The 24,130-nt window shown below is 41.4% G+C and overlaps 1 protein-coding gene across 4 annotated transcripts in view; it reads left to right on the top strand.

Moving 5' to 3' along the window:
* Nucleotides 1-24,130, top strand: part of arhgef10la (Rho guanine nucleotide exchange factor (GEF) 10-like a) — a 127,523-nt gene that overhangs the window by 63,696 nt on the left and 39,697 nt on the right. For all 4 annotated transcript variants that reach the window (XM_079579082.1, XM_079579081.1, XM_079579083.1 and 1 more), the window contains one exon: nt 8,228-8,349. In XM_079579082.1, coding sequence (XP_079435208.1) covers nt 8,228-8,349 — 122 coding nt within the window. The remainder of the gene's footprint in view (nt 1-8,227; nt 8,350-24,130) is intronic.

Raw genomic sequence — 24,130 nt, forward strand, 5'->3', positions numbered from 1 at the left:
TCTCACAATCGTGTTTTCTCGACATTTCTCTTACCTTCTAGTCGCTTTTTCTTTTTCTTTTTCTTTTTCTTACCTTTAATTCCTTTTTCTCTCTCCGCGAAAACAACTTCACGTATCTCTGTAATTCACTTCACACATTATTACACTTCTTTTACACTTCTTTAATTAATTTCTTTTTTCTCACACTTCTTTAATTAATTTTTCTCTGCTATTTGGGACTCTAACCCACTATTTTAGACGGTCCCCAAATCCGTCAACGACTTATTTCAACGTTTTAATTTTAGTCCACGCGTCCGTGGGCTTGGGAGGTCCTACCTACGCACCTTTCGGCTTTTAAAGGGTAAAACCCAGCGTGCAGTCCTCTACTTCTTCTTCTTCTTCACTATTTCTCACTTCTTTTGTCATTTCACTACTTTTTCTCTACTTTATTTTCAACAGTTTATAATTTTAACGTGTGTCCCTTATTCCTTCCACCATCAATTCACAGATTATACCAGCCAACAGTCGATTTCAGTAAAAATCTTTAAACTAAACTTTGGAAAATAGCCAAATAGACGTACTTTGAGACTCACATTTTAGTAGAAGTCAAAAGTCGTCTTACCTTAATCTAATTGGACGTCCGTGAAATCGCTGATGGCTGGATGTGGAAAAGAATGTCTGGTATGTCTACCGCAAATAGTTTTAAGGAGACCGGACCTCAGCCGCGTCCCGTGTTGTCTGTCTATAATTCATCCTGCATCACGTCGGGGTCACCACCTGAAGAGTAAGGAGTTTTTCACTCCTTCTCCTGTGTTGTCCACTTCCTAATTAATTACCCAAACGTCGGACAACACCAAGCGTGTTCAACACTGGAAGAAGAGTTATTGACAAACAACGCTACACTACCAGCTAATAACACATACCAGCACAGATGACCCAGGATTCAGAAGTTTAAATCACAAAGGTTTATTTCCCTAACAGGTCATCTAATACAGAGCTCTGCTTCCCTAGTTCCCTAACATCGAGTCTACCAGTTGTCCATTTCCATAGGAGACTGGATTTTTTACTAGGAAGCAGAGTATTTGTATCACATTAAACATTGGAATATTCATGAACCTAAAACTAAATCTCATTGGTTCCTTTGGCTCCAGTGCTTCTGCTGCATCACATAGTTCCGCCCTGCGACCCCCAATTTTATGTCTTCAATGGAATGTGGCAACTGATAGGATCCTTCTGGAGGAAGGCAGTTGTTTATCTTACTTTTGGGGCACGGGGGTTTTGTGCTCACACACTTTGGTGCTCTGGTACTTTTCCGCTGTAACAGAGAACTGAGAATACTTCGCATACATTTTGTTAAGTCAAGCTAAACAGTAATAAGAATAAAAAACAGTATAAAACCTTGTATATATTTTATAATTCTTCACTGCCTAAATTGGTCACTAAATGTGGTCTGATCTTCATCAAAATCACAGGAATGAGTCTGCTTAAAGTAATACCACCCAAACATTTACATGTTATCATATTTTTATTGGCCATAACATGTAGACATTCACAGGACAGGGGGGAATAAGTAAGTACACCCCCTGAATCTCGTCGAACTGCAACAGTTTTGTAAAGATGAATGGTTCAAGATTCATCGTGATCGTTGTGAAAGTCTAATCTGCAACTACAGAAAAGCAGTTATTGCTGCAAAAGAAGGATCAGCCAGCTGTTTAATACAAGGGTTCGCTTACTTATTCCACGCTGTTGTGAATGTCACAGGTTTTTCTGCAAAATATTTTCTTGGAACTTGTGAATTATTTTTTTCTATTGATAATAGCACAATGTCCAGGCCCTGAGGCAACAAACCAGCCCCACACCATGATGCTCCTGCACCATACTTCACAGTAAGGATAGGGTTTTGATGTTGATGTGCTGATCCAGTTTTCCTCCACACATGACGTTATGTGTTCCGATAAAAAACAAATAACTTTGGGTTAATCAGTCCACTGAATATTTTTCCAGTAGTGCAGTGGAGCATCCAAGAGCTCTTTCACAAACCAAAGGTGACTATTTTGGGAGGAACACACAACGTCATGTGTGGAGGAAAAATGGAACAGCACAGCGACATCAAAACCCTACGCTCACTTTGAAGTATGGAGCAGGAGCATCATGGTGTGGGGCTGTTTTGTTGTCTCAGGGCCTGGACAACGTGCTATCATCAATAGATTGAATTCACAGGTTTATCAAGATGTTTTGCAGAAAAACCTGAGACATTCACAACAGCGTGGAATAAGCAAGTGAACCCTTGTATTAAATAGCTGGCTGATCCTTCTTTTGCAGCAATAATTGCTTCTCTGTAGTTGCAGATTAGACGTTGACAACGATCAGGATGAATCTTGGACCATTCCTCTTTACAAAACTGCTGCAGTTCAGTGAGATTCATTATTCCACGCTCTCCTGTGAATGTTTACATGTTATGGCCAATAAAAATATGCTGACATTTAAATGTTTGGGTGGTATTGGTTAAAGCAGACACTGTTTACTCATTCTTATGATTTTGATGAAGATCAGACCATTCAGTCATTCATAAAATGTTTATGACCAGTTTAGGCAGAAATGTGAGAAATTCCAAATGGTATATTTTTTCTTCCCACTGTAGGTCCCAGGTGATATTTCATCAATAGTATAACCATATCAACTGCCTGTACTAGTAGTTATAATAAATATGTTTTTCTCTAGTCACAATAGTAAACAAACTATTTACAATATTTTAGCACTGTTTTCATCTAACTATATATACTATAAAATGCTTGCCTGGCCAGCCATCCACATCTGCTTTCTGTTTCTGTTTAAAAGCGTCTGTAAAGAATAGGATAAGCGTGTAGTGTGGCTAGCCAAGTTAATAAAATACTACAATATATGTTGATTTTTAAGACGTGAAATGTCGCCATGTCACAAGAGCAGCCATAACTCAAAATATAAACGCACATGTCAGTATAACAAACATGCTCATCATGTTCAGCTAAACTCTGACAACATTCTTTAGCCAGTGGGTAGTCAAAACAAAACCTTTGGAAGAGGAGGACCAGAGGTATTTATGAGTTTGAGGAAAGACGAGCCTGTTCACATTAGAGGCACATGTAAATCTTTATTAATAGATGAATGTGTATTATTCATGATATTTACTGGGGGGAATTTTGCATTATATTACATTTACTTATCACTTGCCCAGGATTATTTGTCATCATTGCCCCTAGACTGCTGACCGAGGCTAATATTGTGCAATCATGTAACCACTTATTTCCTGTCCATTTCATTCTTTATTATTTGTCTATTCATTGTTCATTTTGATTTGTTCTTTTTTGTTTTTTTCAAACTGACACATTTAGCTGAAGCAGCATGTGGACCAAGATGGGGTAATACATATGCTAATCTAACAATTATCCAAAGAAGGATGATTACACACAAGGTAATGAAAATCTCCAGACCTGCCACATCACCTGCGCAAACTTGCCCTCAATTAAACCCCTCTATTGAGTGACCTGCACACCTCAGAATCCAGGCAGGAGCAGAGCGGAGAGAGAGGGCGGCCACCCCAAAGTTAATAATTCAACACCGCCTTACACTCAGAGTGACTGTAAATACAAATGACTCAAATATTTATAGGTTTATCATTATCTATCTGACTTTGATCTGATTGTAGCACTAGCTAGATAGTTTTGGTTTTCAATTTTACACAACTTGTGCGCATTGATACCTTTTTCAGTAGGGCTGCTCAATATGTAAACAATTATTTTATTTTAGGTGGTGCAATATCCATATATCATCTATCTAACAGCCTAAAACAAAAACAGATGGTAACTCATACTGCAAAAAAATAGATAAATAAAAATTGTGATTTTCCGAAACCATAAATTGTGTTTATACAATAGAGTATATAGAGTTGTGTTTTTGAGTTCAGTCAGTTTGGACTTGGTGCAGCTTATCAATTGAGAAAAACTGTAATCAAGCTTTCAGTTCAATGAGTGAAATGTCCTCAGTGAAATGGAGTCTCTAAACAGCTGTTCAATAGTTACCGAACCTTAGTTGCTGGAATGAACCTCCAATTGATGTGAACCAAGACAACATTTGTACAAACCAGATCTTTATATATAGACAGTTACACATACTCAGTAAAACTTCCTCGGCCCTGCTGTTCTCTGGAGTCTGAAGTGAGAAGTGACAATGTTATGTAATTCAATTAGCATTTACATTTGGGACAACAGTTGGCACTGCCTGAGCCTTGTAAAGTTTATCAATAAGAAAAAAGTGAAAAAAGCAATCTCTTTCTCCAAATTTCTGTTTTCTTGTTCTCATTTGTATAGAGATTTGTTTTCTGTCTTCTTCACCCAGTTTGTTTGTGGATATGCTGCTGGTACTAGGTGTTCCGAATGCCGTATCATGGTAGAATGAACAATTTTATCCCCCAGATAACTGATGTGTGTTTTCACCCAACTGGCTTGCCTGCCTCAGATGCATGTGACAAAAAGTCACATGCAAAACTTTTTAAAGTTGCATCATGATCACACATTTTTCGTATTTTTATTTTTAAATTTAGTTTAGTTTAGTTTGCTTGCTTCACACATATGCAAGAGTTAGGGCACTGTACTGTGTAAGAACAAAAAAATCCTAAAAGGTTTGATGAAATTTGCATTAAAATTAATGTATATATGGTGCAGCCGGTCTAGTGCAGTGTTTCCTAACCAAGGGGACAGGGACCTCCAGGCACTTGGAATTACGGCAGAAGTTGTAACTCAACATCATTTGAATATTCTTTTGAAATGAAAGTTCTTTCAGCGATGTTTTGCAGCAATTTTAGTATTGCTGCAAAACATTTTCTAAATAATTGGCGGCGCCCTCGACATAAGGGATACTTGAAATATAGATACCGCTTTTGCTACGCCCGATCCCGTCAGATCTCGGAAGCTAAGCAAGGAAGGGCCTGGTCGGTACTTGGATGGGAGACCGTTTGGGAACACCGGGAAGCCTGGGTAAATGTTGTGTGTGAGTGAGTGAGCGAGTTAGTGAGTGAGTAAGTGGTTGGTGGTCGGAGTGGTGCAGATTGGCAGCCTCGCAGCTGTGGCTACTATAGTAGCTTACCACCACCAAATATGGGGTGAATGAATAATGTAAAGCCTCTGAGTACAACAAATGCATTATTATTATGATGATGATGATGATGATGAGTATTATTATGATTATAATTATTAGCATCATCTCAGCATTTGAGCTGGTTCGTTCACCAGGGGCCAACCAGGTCCCTCAGGTTTGGCTCAGGTCTTCATATCAGTCAAGGACTCTTCGAAGTATGCGGGCAGTCCCCAACAGCACCGTCTTTTGTATTTCTTTGGCACTGATTCTGCAAGGGAGTTTGTCCAGGTGATCTTGGAGCCCTTTTTTGGCAGTTCCTAAAGCTCCGAAGACAATGGGCATAATTTGAGTTTTGGTGTCCCACATGCGCTTGATTTCAATCTCCAGATCTCAATACTTTGTGATTTTCTCTGCTTCTTCCTTTAAGATGTTTGTAAGATGTCATCTGGGATAGCCACATCAATCAAATAGCACATTTTGTTGTTCTTGTCATGGACTGGCCGATTTGCCGTGATAGTCCGGTCTGTTGGGATGGTCATGTCCCACATGAGCACACAGTCACCATTGTCTACCACTTTTTCAGTTTTGTGTTCGTACCACTTCTCACTTGTCCCTGTGCCCATTCTTTGGCATAGTGCCCAATGGAGGTAGGTTCCAACCTTGTTGTGTCTGTCCAGATATTCTTTTGGAGCCAAAATTTTACAGCCAGAAACCATATGACTGATGGTCTCTTCTGCCTCTCCACACATGCGACATGTGCTGCTGACCTGCATGCCCATCACGTTCTTCTGATGGTATCGTGTATTTAGAGCTTGGTCCTGTGCAGCTATAATTAGGCTCTCAGTGTCGCTTTTGAGTCCTGCACTCCACAGCCAAGAGTATGTGAGTTCTTTATCCTCATAACGCTCTTCAGCATGTTTGGCAAATTGGCCATGCAGGGGCTTGTTCTTGTAGCGTTGCACTCTAGCTGCCATTATATTGCATTTGAGCAGAACCTTTGTTTTCTCAGCAGTGTTATTTGATCTTGTGGACACATTGTACTTGATTTTGATTTCATGCCCTCTTTGAACTATGTACTTGCGCTGTACTTGCACCTTGTCGAAGTCTCTCAGGAGTCTGATTAGGCACCCATCGGACTGCTCCAGGTATTCACACAGCCCTGCTATAGCAGCCTCTTCAGCTGTTTCAAGCTGTAGCAGACCTCGGCCTCCCTGCCGGCGTGAGATGTACAACCGGTCTCCATCCGCTCTTGGGTGAAGAAGTCCATGCATTGTTAGCAGTTTCCTCGTTTTATTATCCATATTCTTTACATCCTGCTTTGATACTATACCAAAGCCATAGGTAACCACTGGTACTGCTAAGCTATTGATGGCAGCAATCTTGTTCTTTGAGTTCAGCTCCGACTTGAGGACTATTCTGATTCGCCGATAGTTCTCCTTTCTTATTTTTGTTTTCATTCGAGCATGCCTGATGTCATCACTCTCATCTACACCCAGGTATTTGTAGATACCTCCATGCTCCAGGGTCTTGATGATTTCATGATCATTGAGAGCAACATCTAGAGATGCTACGAGCTTGCCCCGATGAAATGTTACTTTGGTACTCTTGTCCAGGCCAAATTCCATCTGCGTGTCGTTACTGAGCTTCTTGACTACATTCAGCTCTTCAAGTAGCTCATGATCTCCTTTTGCAAAAAGCTTGAGGTCGTCCATGTACAACAGATGGTTGACTTGCTGTCCTTTTTTAACCTCATAGCCCAGCTGTTCTTCTCGGTTCAACATGCTACTGAGTGGAATGAGTGCAATGCAGAAAAGCAACGGGGACAGCGAGTCTCCCTGAAAAATTCCTCGCTTGATGGTTATTTCCTCCGTCTGGATGATGCCATCACAATAGATTAAGCTCATCTGTGTCCTCCATGTTTTCATAGCACTTGCCAAAAAATCTGCGATTGTTGGGTTAACTCTATAACACTCCAGGCTTTGCAGGATCTATGAGTGAGGTAGACTGTCGAACACTTTCTTATAGTCTATCCAGGCCGTGCTCAGGTTCTTCATTCTGCTTTTGGCATCTCTGCTCACCATTTTGTTTAAAGAGACTATACGGAGTTTAAAAATGTCAAAACTATGTATTTTCCCCCAACTACATGTTCCAACAATGTCCTAGGGTGTAGAATGAGCCCAGACTTATTCACCACAACTGCCTCTAAAATCCTGCACTGTCACTCAAAATGGTGTTAATTGGGTTCCGAATTGCCGTCATGCACGAGCTTAATATAGAAGGTGCAGTTACACGCATGACCTGAGGTGGCAGTAGTGAGTACAAAATGGCGAACTTGCATCTAGCCCCTTTAAGAGGAGCTGATCTTTGCATCCCCTGCTCCCTCTCGTACAGCCTTTCTGTTCTTCAGGCAGCATGTTGTTCATCAATAGGTGGTCATAGATTTTGTTGGTAAGTATTATTATAAGTATTATTATTATTATTATTATTATTATTATTATTATTATTATTATTATAAAACAAAGGTCCAAGGGGTACTTAAGGCAAAAAAGGTCGGGAACCACCGGTCTAGTTGTTACAGCTGCTGCCATGTCCACAGAGCACTGTTCTGACCTGAGCATGAAATGCTCCCTGCTCTGTATCCTTTTTCGCCCTGTGCTGTCCTGTCTGATAAAGTCTGATGGGCCAAAGGTCCAGTAAATAAAATATACTGTTTACTGTAAATAGATATGTCTCTGAAACAACAGCGTAGCTTCTGCCAACCTGATTAACACATTCTTGTCACAGTCCCTTTTCAGTCGTGCACCTGTAGTGCAGCTTCTGGTACTATTTGCTGGGTTGGTGCATAGACCAGGGAGGCCATTATTATAACTCAAATCCAGCAGTAGCATTTTCCCGCTGGGGCTGACGCTCAGTGTTGATTAAGTGCAGCCTTAATCACTGCTGAGGTCCTGAGTTGGCAGGATTTGGCCTCGCCTCCTACAATGGGGAGTGATTATTACATTCACATGCTCATAATGCCTTTCATTTTACATACCTCAGGTGGCAAATGCTTGATTACATGTTTATGGTGATGATATATATTATTCAAGTGCATAAAGTTGGTCAATCATCACAAATAGTCTCTCTCTCTTTGCAGGTGAAGAGAACACGCCAGGCTGGTTATGCGGCGAGGATGATGGAAAGACAATGCCGCCTTTTTGGTTTCCGCTCTTGGCCTGTCACATGCCTGTGTTTGCAACAAAGTCACCTGAAAGAAAGGTATGGTTTCTTTAGTGCATCAGAGATATTTCATTAATTAAGTTCCCCAAAGGAAAAGGATATAGAAATGCTGGTTCTTCATTTTTTTCTTTTTAAAAAGCAGTTCTATATGTCTAGACAAGTTTTATGAGTCCAATTTAATTACTGCCTTGATCACAACTTATCCAGTATATATCAAGGCATATTTATGGATTATTTTTCTCTATTTGCACAAAATAGTGGATAGTGTTTGAAGTTTTAATACATAATGTGTAAGTAAATTTCCACAGTTACTTAGTTATTCAAGACTCCAAGCAGAATCTTAGACCCTCCTCCTGGGCCCTTCTCCCTGTGCTTTCTGGATTGTTCCCTCTCCGTGCCTCATCAGTGAATGCATGAAACTCATCCGGTTCTTTTTAGAACTTAATGACGCTGACAAAATGGAAAACATTTAGCTGCAAAGATGTTTTCAGTGCTAAGATCTTCCATTGATTTATATATCAAAAGACTGAGTTGACCTTGTGAGAATTCTTTTTCCTTTGCAAACTGCCAAGGCACTATACGTACAGCAGAATCTTTTTTCCCAGGGATTTTGTTAAAGCGATGATAGCGCTATTTAACACTACCATTTTCTCTTCAAAACTATCAAAGTGTAGTTGCTATCCTGCAGCTAAAATAGCCAGAGTGTATGAATTACAAGGTGACACAAGACCAACTGCTTGAGATGCCAGCTAAAGATCCAGATCAATACAAGTTGTTAGACCTGGTGAGGGGTGGACTAAGAGGTTTGGAAGTCAGCGGAAATGGTCCAAAATCAATTTGTGGATACTGAAAGATGATATTTCCTCGCACATCCTCTATTGCTATAATGCGGTTACAGGTCTTTCGGTGCAAGGTGGAGAGTGAGGCGAGCCAAATTACCATGGCCACCAAGGGAGGATGTTATAAAGTGATCATGCAATTATCTTAATGGCTGTGGGACACCCAAGCATAAATCAATGTTCCATCATTAGATTAAGACCTTTACGCACCAACCGGTAGTCTGCTAGCCATACCGCGCTGGATAAAGGTGAGAGGAAACAGCATATGGAAGTGCAGAAAGTGTAGCTCCGACATGATGGGAGCGAATTTCCCTGCAGACCTTTCCCAGCGTTCCAGGGTATTCCGAAAAAATGTGTTACACCTGGCTGGAAGCGATGCCAAGTCAATTAATACATTTAGTGCCAGTGGGAGGAGACTGTCTCCAAGGACCTGCTCATATCCTGCTCCTCAAACAAACAAATGAAGCGCCGAGTGTACCAGTGAAGGGCACATCAGCTGCGTTACGTTGCTGTTTGCTTGAAAGCTTCAGTTATGAAAACCACATTGTAAAATGTCTATGGTTGCTCAGGTTTGACGAGACATCCTTAACTTACAGATGATTATGTGCATTGTAAACGATCCCATTCTATATTTTGTTAATAAATAATATGTTTGTCCTTGAAAGGGAGAACTTACAATGGAATGAATGGAAGCATCAGCTCCATATCAGATGATGATTCATGTATGTTTAAGGGGGTTTAATGGGAATGACGAGCTAGAGGGTAATGGACATGAAAAGGAATGAGTACGTCAGAGCAGGTTAGAAAGATAAAGATTATTTTGCGGAGGAATTGTATACACTGTAATGATAAAAGATTTTGGAAGAAAAAAAATATATATATTACTGACGAGTAATGTAATTAGTTTTGTGCTTTGGAAGATTCAGCCCATTTCGCAAACTTTAAACAAGATTTTTTATTGTTATGATTCTAAGAATGGCAAAAAAAAATATGTGAACAGATTAAACTTATTTTCCACCATACTTTGACACAATATCATTCACTGGCTGTATTTGTTTTCGCTTTTGGTCGTCTGGATTTTTAATAGCGCTGCCAAATCTTAGCCAGTGTGGAAGGTCATGTCATCACAGGCAGGTGAAAATGGCGTCTTAATGTGAGTGAACTAACTAATCCCCAAAATCTTCAGCCGGGTCTTATCCTCCTCTTGAAAATGGCCAGGGGATGCGTTTTTTAGCAAGTTTAAACATTATATCATACTTGTATAAAGGCCTGGAAATGCATTTTATGGCAGTTCTAAATCCTTGTTTAAATGGCCATAGGATGTTTCTTGACAGGCTTAAACATCATTTGGTCCTTGTGTAAAGTATAATTACAGTAAAATTTGTCATTCATCGCTTTAGTGAAGTGGAAAGTTTTTTTATTTCATTTTTGTTACTAATGTGTCTGGGCACATCGACGCCTCAAGCCTATTCGAGCGATCGCGATGTCGTCACATCCGTTTGCCGTGGTAGGCATTTTACATTTTCATATTTGATGAACATTTTATTAAAATCCTATGATCAGCAAAAACAATGTCCATAAGCAGGGCATTGCTTCTCTTGCGCTGTAACAGATCTATCATCTCATAAAACCGAGTTAGAGTCCTGTATGCATCAGCTGTTGCCTACCATTCACCAAAACATACGGCGAAAATTGCAGAAGTAAACATTAACAGCGATCGCTCGTATTGCTGCTTCTAGTGGATGCACTTTAATATATTTTCGGCATGCATGCATCTGTGGGTTAAGTGTTTTGAGTGCACCTTAGAACATCAAAGAGTATGCATTTGATAAGAATGTGGGCTGAAGCATTAGAAAGCTGAAGAAGAGGTAAGCAGTAGTATTTCTTTCCCAGTTTTTGACTAAGGAGAAGGTAGCATTAAATGGAGTGACTTTAAGTCCTTCATGCAGAGCAGACTGTGATTAGGGGTTTAACTCTGCAGCAGCGTCTTTCCTCTTCTCTCTCTCCCTGTCTCTCTTTTCGCCTTAGCCGCAGCCTTTGGGACATATACGCCTCTGTGCGCCAAAGCTCCGTAGCATCTTCCTCCTGCTCGGAACTGCGTCTCCTGGCAGTCTGACTTACAGTGAGCAGAAAGGATGAAGAAAAGAAGGCAGGGGAGAAATCCCAGATTAAAAGAGATGTGGCCGTGGGGTCTTCAGCCATTTCCGGCGGAAAATAAAGTTGTAAAGCAGCAGAGCAGAGCATCCCGCGTAGGTCACCTAAGGGAGCTGAACTGGCCCACTGACAGTATTGTGCACCCCTGTGGTTCTGCAGCAGGGAATGGGCTGTTCTTGTTAGGGCTGTAGATGGAGCTTACAGGTTGAGAGGGAACATATAGACTTTCACCAAGTGGGCACACAAGTCAGGTGACTATGATGATCAATGTTCAAACACTGTTAGCAAGGAGAAACTAATGACTAATGAGAAAGAAGATATTTGGTGTCAGTGCTCTCAAAATTTGTGTGTGGCTTTAAGGTCGTACATTTTATGTAGATTCATATTTGTGTCAAGTGAAAGTCTTTGGTGACATTTTGGTTAGATTATACCAGGGGTCACCAACCCTATGCCCCGCAGGCACCCAGTTGCTCTTTGGGGCATCCCCAGTTGCCTTTGAGACTTTAAGAAAAATATATATATAACAGTTGAATTTCTGGCATCTTGATGTTAAAAATATAGTAATTTGTCTTCTAGAGACTCAATATTTGAGCATTTGTCATGTGATATGCTTAATAGTCTATAATTAAACAGTTTAACTTTAAGGGTCAGATCTTGTGGCGGCGCACAGGGCGGCGCAGGCTCTTGGCGAATTATTTTCCGAGTGGCGGCGCTATATGTGCCATTCGCCTCCGCCACCTGTGAGGGGGCGTCACAAGAGGAGGTGACTGCACTGATGGAAACACGGCTGACATTCACTTCCTCGTTTACTTTGCGCTGTCTTGTGTTCTTTCTTAAGCCTTAGGCTCTCACAGGTCAAACTAAAAACTTTATTTACCCCATCGTGAGCTAAACGATGTTCACGTCTCGAGATAAAAAGAGCTACAGCGTCCACTGTGGCGCGGATCGGCCCGCGATTGGCGTGAACGCGAAGCTAAACAAAAGCACATGTTCACCCCAAACAACCACTCTCCTGGACGCGGAGTCGATTTGGTTGGAGGAAAATGTGTATGTCTCAACCCACTTAAATGCGCTAAGTCTGGAGTGGCAAGATCACAAAGTGCGCTCCGACTGAGCGCAAAATGTCACGCTATCGTCTCTGTTTTGATGCACAAGATCGGGCCCTAAGTCTTTGTCCTCAGCATTATGGGTTTGGGTCTCAGCTCCGACAATTTGCTGAATGTCTCTCCATACTCTTTTCCTTATACCCTGAGCTTTCCTGTATAATAAAGCTTACGAACAAAACATCCTTAAAAACACAAGTTTTGCAAAGCGGCTATATTTCACCAACTGCCCTGCCGAACACAAGGGGGAGCTATTGTGCCCCTTGTCTCCCTTAATATTACAGTATTATTGCTACTTCCTTTATGTTTATTTTTTTCAAGGATTCCTCATTTATTCTAAATATTATTGAAGTTATCGGCGGTGTAAAACTTCTGTTAAAGTTTTCCAAATAATTTGTTGCCACGCGTCTGCACAGAGCGAGCCACATCACGGCTCTTTTACAGGCAGGCATTGTGGCTTTTTAATAAGTGAGAGAAAGACAGATATAAGTTCCAAAACAGCCGCATTTGGAGTTCTTTCTTGTCCCTTTACTGCGGCTGCGTCTTTGTCCTCAAAGTTTACAGCAATCCCTGTGTCAGTCACAATCCCAGACCAATGTATTATGTGCAGAAATTAAACATGCCGCCGTGTCTGCATCCTTTGGAGACTCACCGTGCATCCGGATATAAAACATCTTTTGTTCATGTTTCCACAAAGATTTAGTGGTTTATTTCAAAAAATCTTGCCAGACTGCTTCAGTCTGATGTCTATGGTGGCAGCCATGTTGTTTACTATTAAAGGCCTGATTGGCTGTGCCAAATGGGGGTTCAATGCTTAATGTGAATATTGATATTTTTACTAATGTGAATATTGATATTTTTACTGATGTTAATATTGATATTTTTTCTATTTTACTAAGTTAGAGTTAGTTTCTACCATTAGTTCTTCTGAGAATGTCTTCCATATCCAAGTAAAATTGGTACCGCGTGATCTCCTTAACTGAATCGAAAATCAATCAAATCAAATCGTGAATCGAATCGATTTGGGAAATCTGAATTGATACTCAGCCCTATTTTTCGGGACAGTTTGGGCTAGATTTGGGACAAAAGCCTCTATTTCGGAACTGTCCCAAATTTTTCGGGACGTTTGGTCACCCCACGTGTGTGTGATATGCATGTTTTTGATTGGAATGACGAAATGGAATTTTTAAATTATTTACATTTTTGTAAAACAAACATTTTGAATATCTATATTAAAAAAAATGCTCTCGGGCCAATTTATCAGCGGGCCTTTACGCCTTTACTAAAAATGTTTCTCGGCCAGTTTGACAAACAGGAAATATTTTGGCTAACAGCACTTTACGATCCATGTTTGAAGAGTCTGCTCACGCGCTGTTCCTCTGCCCTCTTCGCTGTTGTGAAAGATGAAACAGAGCAAGTTTGGCAGTTGGCCCAGGGGGAGGCGCTAAGGTGGATGGGTTAAGGGATTAATAGGAGATACTACTTCAGAAATGGTTACAGCTTAACAGCAATCTTCAAGGAATAATTATCCACTAAATGCAACGGCGAAAACCACTCTGCGTCAATGTCCAAGTTGAGCAATTGAAGTAAACCTGACATTTATACCCATAGGAAGTCTTCAACATTCTGTATGAAATGAATGAAACACTTGCTTTCCGAGGGCAAGTTTGTCAGAAGTTACTTTGTATTCAAGGGTGGACTGAGGACAGAGTAAATTGTCGACGCTTAGGCACTCTTAGTCTTCATTGTGAGAGTGTATTAATAGGTATATCCTGTTGTTTTTCTTTAGTCACTTCGGATAGGCCAAAACTATAAATACTCAAATTAAAGTTTTAGACATGATTTTTTTTTACTTAGGGTTCATTTTAACCTTGTTTTTGTCCTGATTTTTGTTCTTACAAATAAACAATTGTTTACAATTTTATTTATAATGTACAGGTTTGAACTTGTTAAGTGAACTTTCGCAAAAATATTGTAGCGTAGCAATATTCGAGGCAGATATTGATATTGCATTTTTTCCCCCTCATAGTGTGCAGCCCTACTTAGTAAATACACATTTCTATCTAATACATACATTTCAGGAACCCAGTATTGACTCAAAATATTTTCTGAATGTCTTTTAGCACAAATGGTTGGTTACAGGCATCATGACTGTGTGCTCTAGGTTAATTATATTTCCCAGTGGTTCTACCAAATGTTGATTCTAGACTTTGGTCCTGACATTCGAACTGTGCTGTGTTTTATCAGTGAAGTAGAGGAATCCCAAAGCCGTAAAATAATTCACCAATGGCCCATATCTTGTTCAGCTGCAAAAAACCTTAACTTCTCCAAATGATGCCTAAAGCAGGGGGGCTACAAAGAGTTTGAAAAGAGGAAAGGGGCATGTTTCCAGACTGCGTTTATGAGGCATTAGGCTATGACAGGGCTGCTCTGGAGCTCTTATAATACCTTGGGGATTTCATCATGTATGCTTTGAAGTGCAGAATGACAAACTGGGAGAGGGTTTGGGCTGCGTCAGGGTTAGCTTCCTTTCTCTTTTATGAGAGGATTAGCCTCTCTGTCTCAGCTCGGGAAGGAGCTGAAAACCCTGCTCGGGTCTTACACTTAAGACTCTTTACTAGTTTATGTAGATCAAGTATCATCAACATTGTTTGTTTTATGTGGCTTTCGGGTTAATAGGCCACTGTGTTTATTTAAAGATGATAAATGAGTAATACTTTTATACTTTAGTTTATCTTATTTGTTTTAAAGCAGTTCTAAATCAGTCTTTTTCTTTTCTTCTTCTTCTCTCTGGGGGTAATACAAGTGTTAATGGGATGTCTGGTGTCTCTGGCCAGAAAACCACAATTGCAGCTTTCCCTGCTCTAACCCAGAGACCCAATACACACTAATGGAATCACGAAGAAGAAGCTAACATGCTAACGGGCAAAGCTAACTGCAGGCTAGCGCCACTTTAGCAGTATTTACAGCCAAGATTGAGTGACAAAAATGATCTCCATTGTGTCATTGAGTTGTGGCACAACTCTTTTCTGTTAGCGTAGTATTTACTCTTACGGACAATTAATGAGTAAAAAAAAAACGCAACATGCTACGAGACCTGCAGTGGTGCTTATGGCCTCTAGGGGCATGAGTTATTTAGTTCTGTTTTAATATTTATTTATTTAAAGGGACAACACATTTACAACATGTACAATGTGCAGCCTATAATCCTGAATTTAAAAAGCAGGATTATAGGCTAATTTCCATCCTCTGTCCCAAACCAGACCAGGCCCGACTATCCACACACCACTCACTCAGCAAAGCAATCTGTACAAACACACCTACACACACACTTGATCTCAATGAGTTTTATCCTGGATAAATAAAGGTCAAATAAAATAAATAAAAAACTCCCATACACAGTGATGCTCTTTCAACACTCCTCCCATGTCCACTCTTCCCATTCCCACCCTCTCAAATCCGCACCCGTCCACCCACACTCATCTTGCCTTCCCTTAAACTATAGGGAGGGCAGGCATTTGGATCCTTTTCATTCTACACAGAACGTCATGTGATAACGTCATAATGTCATAGCTCGTGTAGCTAATAGTCTATAGTGGTTAAAGCTGTTGCACACATGGAGGACTACTGTTCCGTCCTCATCATCGTGGGTTCGTGTTTTGGCTTTGAGAAACTGCTAAATGTCTCTCCCAACTCATCAGCCCCTTTCACACTCTACAGTTCTGTCAAATAAAGCCTATGGGCCAACAACACATCATAACCAGAGGCGGGTAGTACTCAGTTACATTTACTGAAGTACATGTACTTTTTAATCATACAGTACTTTTTACTTCTACTTGAGTAAAATTACAATGAGGTATTTGTACATGATAATTGTTACTTTTTCCATTGTAAGAAAATATGTAAGTTGCCAATGCCTTGTTTTGATGTATAAAATAGATGTAGATTGTCTCGTGCACCTTATTTTTTTAGATTTTTTTAGATTTTTTAAATTTAATATTATGTTTTTCTGTATTTTCATTTCTGTTTTTCTCTTGGAATTCTCTTTGTCCATCCATCCATTTTCTTCCGCTTTATCCGTGGCCGGGTCGCGGGGGCAGCAGTCTCAGCAGAGATGCCCAAACTTCCCGGTCCACACACACCTCCTCCAGCTGTTCTGGGGGGGACCCCGAGGCGACACCAGGCCAGCTCGGAGACATAGTCCCACCACCGTGTCCTGGGTCTTCCACAAGGCCTTGTCCCACTAGGACATGCCTGGAAGACCTCCCGCGGGAGACGACCAGGAGGCATCTGGAACAGATGCCCTAGCCACCTCAGCTGGCTCCTTTCGACGTGAAGGAGCAGTGACTCTACTCCGAGCTCCTCCCGAGTAACTGAGCTCCTCACCCGATCTCGAAGGGTGCGCCCAGCTACCCTGCGAAGGAATCTCATTTCGGCCGCTTGTTTTCACGATCTTGTCCTTTCGGTCATTACCCAAATCTCATGACCATAGGTGAGAGCTTCGCCCCCCCGACTCAGCTCCCTCTTCACCACGACAGACCGATACAGCGACCGCATCACTGCTGACGCCGCACCGATCCATCCGTCCCTCACTCGTGAACAAGACCCCGAGATACTTTAACTCCTCCACTTGAGGTAAGGACTCCCCACCGACCTGTAGAGGGGAAACCACCTTTTTCCGGTGGAGAACTATGGCCCCAGATTTGGAGGTGCTGATCCTCATCCCGGCCGCTACACACTCGGCTGCAAACCGCCCCAGAGCGTGCTGAAGGTCCTGGTTCGTTGAAGCCAACAGAACAACATCATCCGCAAACAGCAGAGATGAGATCCTGAGGCTCCCAAACCGGACACCCTCCGGCCCCTGGCTGCGCCTAGAAATTCTGTCCATAAAAGTAATGAACAGAACCGGTGACAAAGGGCAGCCCTGGCGGAGACCAACACGCACCGGGAACAGGTCTGACTTACTGCCGGCAATGCGAACCAAGCTCCTGCTGCGTCATACAGGGAACGGACAGCCCTTAGCAGAGGGCCCCGGACCCCATACTCCCGGAGCACCCCCCGCAGGGCACCACGAGGGACGCGGTCGAACGCTTTCTCCAGATCCACAAAACACATGTGGACTGGTTGATCGAACTCCCACAAACCCTCGAGCACTCGATGAAGGGTATAGAGCTGGTCCAGTGTGCCACAACCAGGACGAAAACTGCATTGTTCCTCCTGGATCCAAGTTTCGACACAGTACTCAAGTAACATTTCCTCCAAGTGCTTTTTACTTTTACTTCAGTAATTGTTTGGGTTATTACTTTTTACTTAATTCATTCAAATTAATTCAAAGTAACGTTACTCTAACTTGAGTAAATATTTAGGCTACTGATGTTGACTTTTCAAGCTTCTGTTGCTCTGACATCATCTGCATACTCTTTATTTACTGAAAATAAGTATATACCTACTAAACAATAATGTCCTAATAAACCAGCCCTCTGCCCCTAATAAAGCGCCCCCTTCTGTCACAGATAAACACTTGACACATTTTACAGTTTTAAAGCATCATCATACACAGGATTAGAGACGAAACATTTGGAAAAAAATATCAGCATTGCCCGAAAATTGGCATCAACATATGCCTTAGAAAAACCCACATCGGTCACCCTCTATTCTTCATCCACTCTTCTGAACTACTTTCACATCAGATTGAGTTTGACTTCCCTCTTTGCTCTTAGTATGCGAGCAGCTTGATGCGCAGCACTGCTCCTTGGATTATTCGCCTGTTTGCGGGATGGGCTCAGGCTTCAGGGGCATGTTGTTCGTGTCAGCCGTACTCAGTGTGTCATCCATCTTCCTCACTGATGGACTGATAACTGAGGTGCATTGTGCGTCGGACAGACACATGAAAGTGACTAGAAAATGTGCTTGTTGAGTGGCTTTCTGGGAGGCGGTAAATGCATTGTTGCGTGGCTACGTTTCTTTCAACATTGTGGTGAGAACGACATAATGATTCAGAGCTCTTAGAGAGGAAAAAAAAAGAAGAAAGAGAAGTAAGTTGTGCATTTCTCTGGAAAATTCAGATTGCAGGCAGCAGTGGCTCAGTTGATAGAGCCTTTTCACATGGACTCAAATGTTAGTGTTTCAATCACAGTCTCCAGTGAATACTGTCAATGTGTACTTTAGTAAGACATTCTGGGTGAGTGGTTCCGTGATCTTGTTAAGTTAAATAAAATAAAATAAACATTATGTAGAAAGTAGAGTTAAAGTAATTTGTTAATGACTCATTTCATAATTTACATCGGTATCTTAACATGAATGTAGAAGGTTTGTGTCATGATATCCACTCAGCTTCCTTGAGTCTTAGTCCTCTTAACATTGACCAGACCCTGCTGCTGTGGAGTTTCCAGGGACTTCTATCAGGTCAACAGAGTGCTGCTGTGGAGTGGCACGTTTCATTCAAAAAGATCACAGTAATTGTTGCGGATATCAGTGACGCATCCTGCGCTTTCTTGCTCTGTCGAGCCTCAGCACATGCTGAGTTACGGCTCAACAACTCAGCATGTGCACATCACCATGTGAAATGCATGGAAACACATGTACAGGCATTGTACTTTAGTCCTAGAGGCATACGTAATATTTAGCCCTAGTTTTTACTTTGTAGTTTCCTTCTTTGCCGGGTTACTTCCATAGACGTATTGGTCACTACAGCATCCCACTGCTCAGCACCAGGGGGTTAGGGAGCAGATATTTACTCGCCTCATTTAATTTAATGTATTTTAACATGATCATTTCCCAATTTTGCGTTAACAATCATTTCCCCAGCCCTAACAAGTTTAATACATTTTCAAATATACTGTACTCTACCTCCACTGGGCTCCCAAAGTGCTTTGCAAACTATTTACCAGTCACACTCTCATTCACACACCAATGTATGCAGACACTGGAGGAAAGATGGGTTAAGTGCCCTCTACTAACCTACTAACTGAACTGTTGTAATTCCAATAGCTTTACAAGTCAGGCTGGGACACTATATAGGAGTAAATGCTCCTTAAATATCAAGCAGCTTGGTGATGTTTTTGGGCATGAATCATGGCTTAATGTAGCAAATAAATCAACAGGTTCAGACTGTGTTGTTAAATGCAGATACAAACCATTTCCATATGCTATAAAACAGCTTTTATGCTTTTAGGAAGAATCGCTCTGCACTCCCTGCAGTCGTTTTGCTATGGATCCGCTATAAAATACTGTATCTCTGCATCCATTGGACTTTATGAGCCTTATATGGTAAAATGGAAACTGAAAATTAAAACCTGAAGTCCTGTTATAAATATCGGTTTATGGTAGAAGCTTGGGATTCATTTTCCTATAAACTGATTTTTGGAGTTCACAGAGGGCAGTTGTGATTGGTATGCACACTGCAGATTGAAGTGTCAATCAACACGTGGAGCTTGACTACAGCGGAGCCATCGCTGCCGCTAATCCCACCTGGCCTTTTTGGCCCATGACTTGGGTGTGCACAACTGCACACCACACATCCCCAACACATCACCAAACTGTCAGTGTCGCCAAAGCAGGGGTCAGTGACAGCGCAGTGCCCTGACTGCTCAACACTCGGCACCAAAGAGAGCTCCTCTGGGAGGTCAGGCCTCAGGCCACCAGCCACAGTTTGGCATCTGCAGAGAACAACTCCAGCAGAGTTGTGACAGCAACATCTTCACATGCACAGGATCAGGCACCTGTCTTTACAAGGCCCAGAGTACATGAGGAAAGGAGGGTATGTTGGTACACTTCCACTTTCACATGCCAGATCATCAGTGTGCATAAATCGTTATTTAAAGTTAGTGAAGCTAGTGGGAGGTGGAACAGAGTAGTCCAAATTGCTGATTGATATTCATGTTTGATACTGAGTAGTATGTGCAGGCATTATGAACAGAGTAACTGAATGGAACCTTTCCTTGTAGACTACTGTGGTATTTACTGTAAGAAAGACTTCAAAAAGTCTTATGACCCCTGAATTGCATGGTGCTCAGAAATGCCTAGTATTCTGCACATTCCCCTTTAGTCCTGTCAAACTGAAGCACACACTGTATATTTAGCACTTCTTTATTACACTCCTTGCCAATGGAGGGCAGTGTAAAGCCTGTCTTAATGTAGCGCCCACCCAACCCTTGACAGCAGGGTCACTTGTGAAGGGTCTGAACATACTAATTACAGAGAATCATAGAGAATGCCTCTGAGTCAAAGCCTCCTCCTATGGCCTCCAAGTTTCTTCTCTTTACTTGTCAAGATGACAACCAAGAGAAAATTATGCACCCAGGAGGGAAAGCCTGCTAAATGTATTGATTTGGTCTCTGTCATATTCTATTGTACAAATAGAAATAATACCAATCAAATATTTCATAATTTATAAGCAAAGGCATATTCATCTTTGATTCCCTATCAGTGCTCTATTTCATCTTTACACTTTCTCGTTTTCTGTACTTTGCCAATTAGTCTTTTCACTTGCTGCTTTAAGAACATGGACAAGCAGCCTAATTTATTTCCTCTGGCCAGTGTGAAGAGGTTTGAAAGCAAGGTGCTGTTAACTTTTTACTCCATTGTAAAGTGAATGGATTCTGGAATCAAATGTTCTAGTGTTTTGGAAACAATTTTGTGGTGTACAGCTGTAAGAAAAACAATCCTTATCACAGCAAGTTGTTAAAATGTTATTTACACAGTACTAGGGGTACAAGTTTTGTTTGCCCTGACAGTGTGAATTGATATATTTTGGGTTTGTTTGTGTCTTTCTTTGCCAATCAGGCCACTTTTGAATTACAAGGATTTTAAGGGCAGACTATGCATTTGAAACTTTGGCAAATGTAGCCACACGGTGAAAACGGCGCTGACACCAGAGCTGTGCTGTTTTGTTTGGAAGTGTTTGCATTGGTCTTGCTTGGCCTATCAGCTTGTATATAATCAAACAAAACACATCCGTTCTTTGGTGTTGGGTTGATTTTTGAATCATTGTAGCACATCAGGCATCACAAAGACAATAGGTTGGTTTCAATTTGCATCGATAAACTTAAAGTGAATCAAGTTGTTTTTTTTCTTTACATATTTACTTCTAAAACCAGTGGGAACCCAACGTGTGTCACAGGACCATTTTGTAACGTGGCTGCTGTGTTGCTGCTAATCACACGTGCTCAAATAATCACTAGGGGTGTCGGCCCATCTCTGCATTTTTCCTCCCTCTCAAGAATGCGGTAAAGACACGCAGTGTTAAACATTAAAAACGTGCTTATTCTACTCAGAAACCCCCCAAGCTGCTGCCGCTAACCCGCTGTAAAAAGCGAAACGTAACGACTTCGTATTGAACAAACAGATGAGCCACTTGCTCTTTTCTTCATTCACAAATACCCGAACTTAAGAGTTTCGGCTTGTACGTGCACACGTGTGCATGCTCCCACGTGCACGTCAGCGCGAGCTGGTGTCAACCCACTGGACCCAAGCTGAGAGGCTGAACAGGCTTTGGCTCCAGTTCATTATTTTACTGAAGTAAGTTTTAATTTGGACTCAGTCCCCAACAGCCTACAGCCAAATCTAACCAACAGCCTTGTAATCCTTGATTTAGTAAATAATAGTAATAATTAAAACAACTTTTTTTTCTTTTAAAGTACCGTGAGAGTATCGAGAGTATCGATAAGAGTAGTGATAAAACCTTAACGATACCCATCCCTTCCCAATACCACAAAATATAAATACATTTTTTTGTGCAACTGAAATTGTTCTGAAAATCTTTGATGATTAGAATTTTCCAGTATAAGGTCCATTATTTAATGATAAATAAAATAAATAAATAAAATAGATATACATTTAGTATGCATTAGAAAGATGTATTTACTATATTAGAGGTTTTTTGACATATGTTGTTCAATGATAAACTCAAACTCTCTGGAATTCTACTAAATAATTTTACACCTATTGTCACATGTCTATCACAGACGAGCGGTTTCTCGGAGTGGTGGGTAGGTTTCTCACCTCCTGCCTGTTTGAAGTGTGTGTGTGTGGATGTCTCTTCGCTTCTGTGGGTCGACAGAGAGGCACGAGTGATTGACTGCGCAGAAAGCTTTGGCCTGTACTCCTCTGAACCCATTAATGCAGGGGCAGTACACCGCTTTCATTCAGAGCTGGCCGCGGGAGCCACTGGGGTGTGTGTGTGTGTGTGTGTGTGTGTGTGTGTGAAAAACGGGGCACAGCAAATTTGCATCACATTCGTTGGGGGTGTTGCAATCTCTGGGCGAGGGGCGGTGAAGGACACGGGGAAGAGAAATCTCATCCGTGAATATGAGTCGGCGATGTCCTACTAATGTCGGGCCGTGGCTCTGAGCGGTGCTATGCGAAACCTCACCGCAACTTCATTCCACTTATTGCTGATATGATCCGTGGGGTTGCCGGGGGAGACGGCGACTTATTACTGTACAGACTGTGGACATTAAACGTGTGAGAGGGAGAATGTCCTCAGTCAGTTTTAATAAGAAGCTGATAGCCCGATGATTTCACTCCCCAGCCCTAAGCGCCTCCAAAGTGTTCACTGCGGCATTTCTCAGGAGTGTCAAATCAGGTGTCTTGTTGGTACGCTGGCACAGATGGTTTAATGTTATTGTCTTGACTTGAATATTCTGAGCGTAACTCAGGCCTTGGGCACAGCAGGTGGTTGGCCCTTTGATCTTGGTGCGGAGATGCTGGCTGAATTTAAATCACAGGGCGACATCTCGGCTCCAAAAGCATCCTGCGAAATCCGAGTTTCAACTTTGATGTCATTGTCCTCACGGATTAGCATTATTAGTCTGGGATGTGTATGCAAACCGACAATGCACAAACCACATTTTGCTCTCGCCATATGTTTGTTCCTTGGTCTTCTCCAATTTGCATTTAGCTGTCTGTCAACTATATGCACCGTAAAGCGAAGAAAAGGCTCGCCAAGACTTCAGAAAATGACAGCGTTCAGTAGAAATAATTCAGTTTCCTCAACTAACAGTATTTTTTATTTTTTTTTACTTTCAGTATTGCAGGACTACCTTTGTTATGTGGCAATATTGTCTAGACTAGTCAATTATTCTTTGCTTTTTCCCCCCTTTTATAATCTCTTAACACCCGTCTTGACCAAGTGCATTTTCTCCAGTTTGGCTTTACCCAAATCTAAAGGCTTCTGGACCAGAGCTTAAACGAGGCATTACTTTATAGGCCAGGGTAACGCCTCATTTGAAAGCTAAGACCTACAAAACTGACCTCAACGTATCTTCATCCTTGCTTTTTTCATGTTCTTTTTCCATCTAATTTTTTCCACTTTTTTTGTTGCGCTTTCATCGCTTTTGCCACATTGTTGCTGCTTTTTGTTGAGTTTTTCTCACTTTTTTTGTGGATCCATTGTGTTTTTTTTCACTTCGTCACTTTGTTCATCGCATGTTCTTTATTTTGACGCTTTTTTGCTGCGTTTTCAGCTTTGTGTTTTTCCCGTTTGTGCTCGGTTCAGTTGGGGGTTAAGAGGTTAATGACATATTATTTAACATCAACTTTATTCGTTAAAAATGGCTATGGTTGGTAGGTAATGGCTAAATGCATACTAATTAGCAATCTCCTTTCACTCTCTGATGTTCTCCTTAGTGGTCTGCTCCACAAAGCATATGGTTTCCTTTCATATACTCTGCATCTTCAATCAACAGAAGTTCCACCAATGTCTTTCTCTCTAGAGACCCTCTC

Source organism: Gobius niger (assembly GCF_951799975.1).
Source record: "Gobius niger genome assembly, chromosome: 20".
In the NCBI taxonomy this organism is placed as follows: Eukaryota; Metazoa; Chordata; class Actinopteri; order Gobiiformes; family Gobiidae; genus Gobius; species Gobius niger.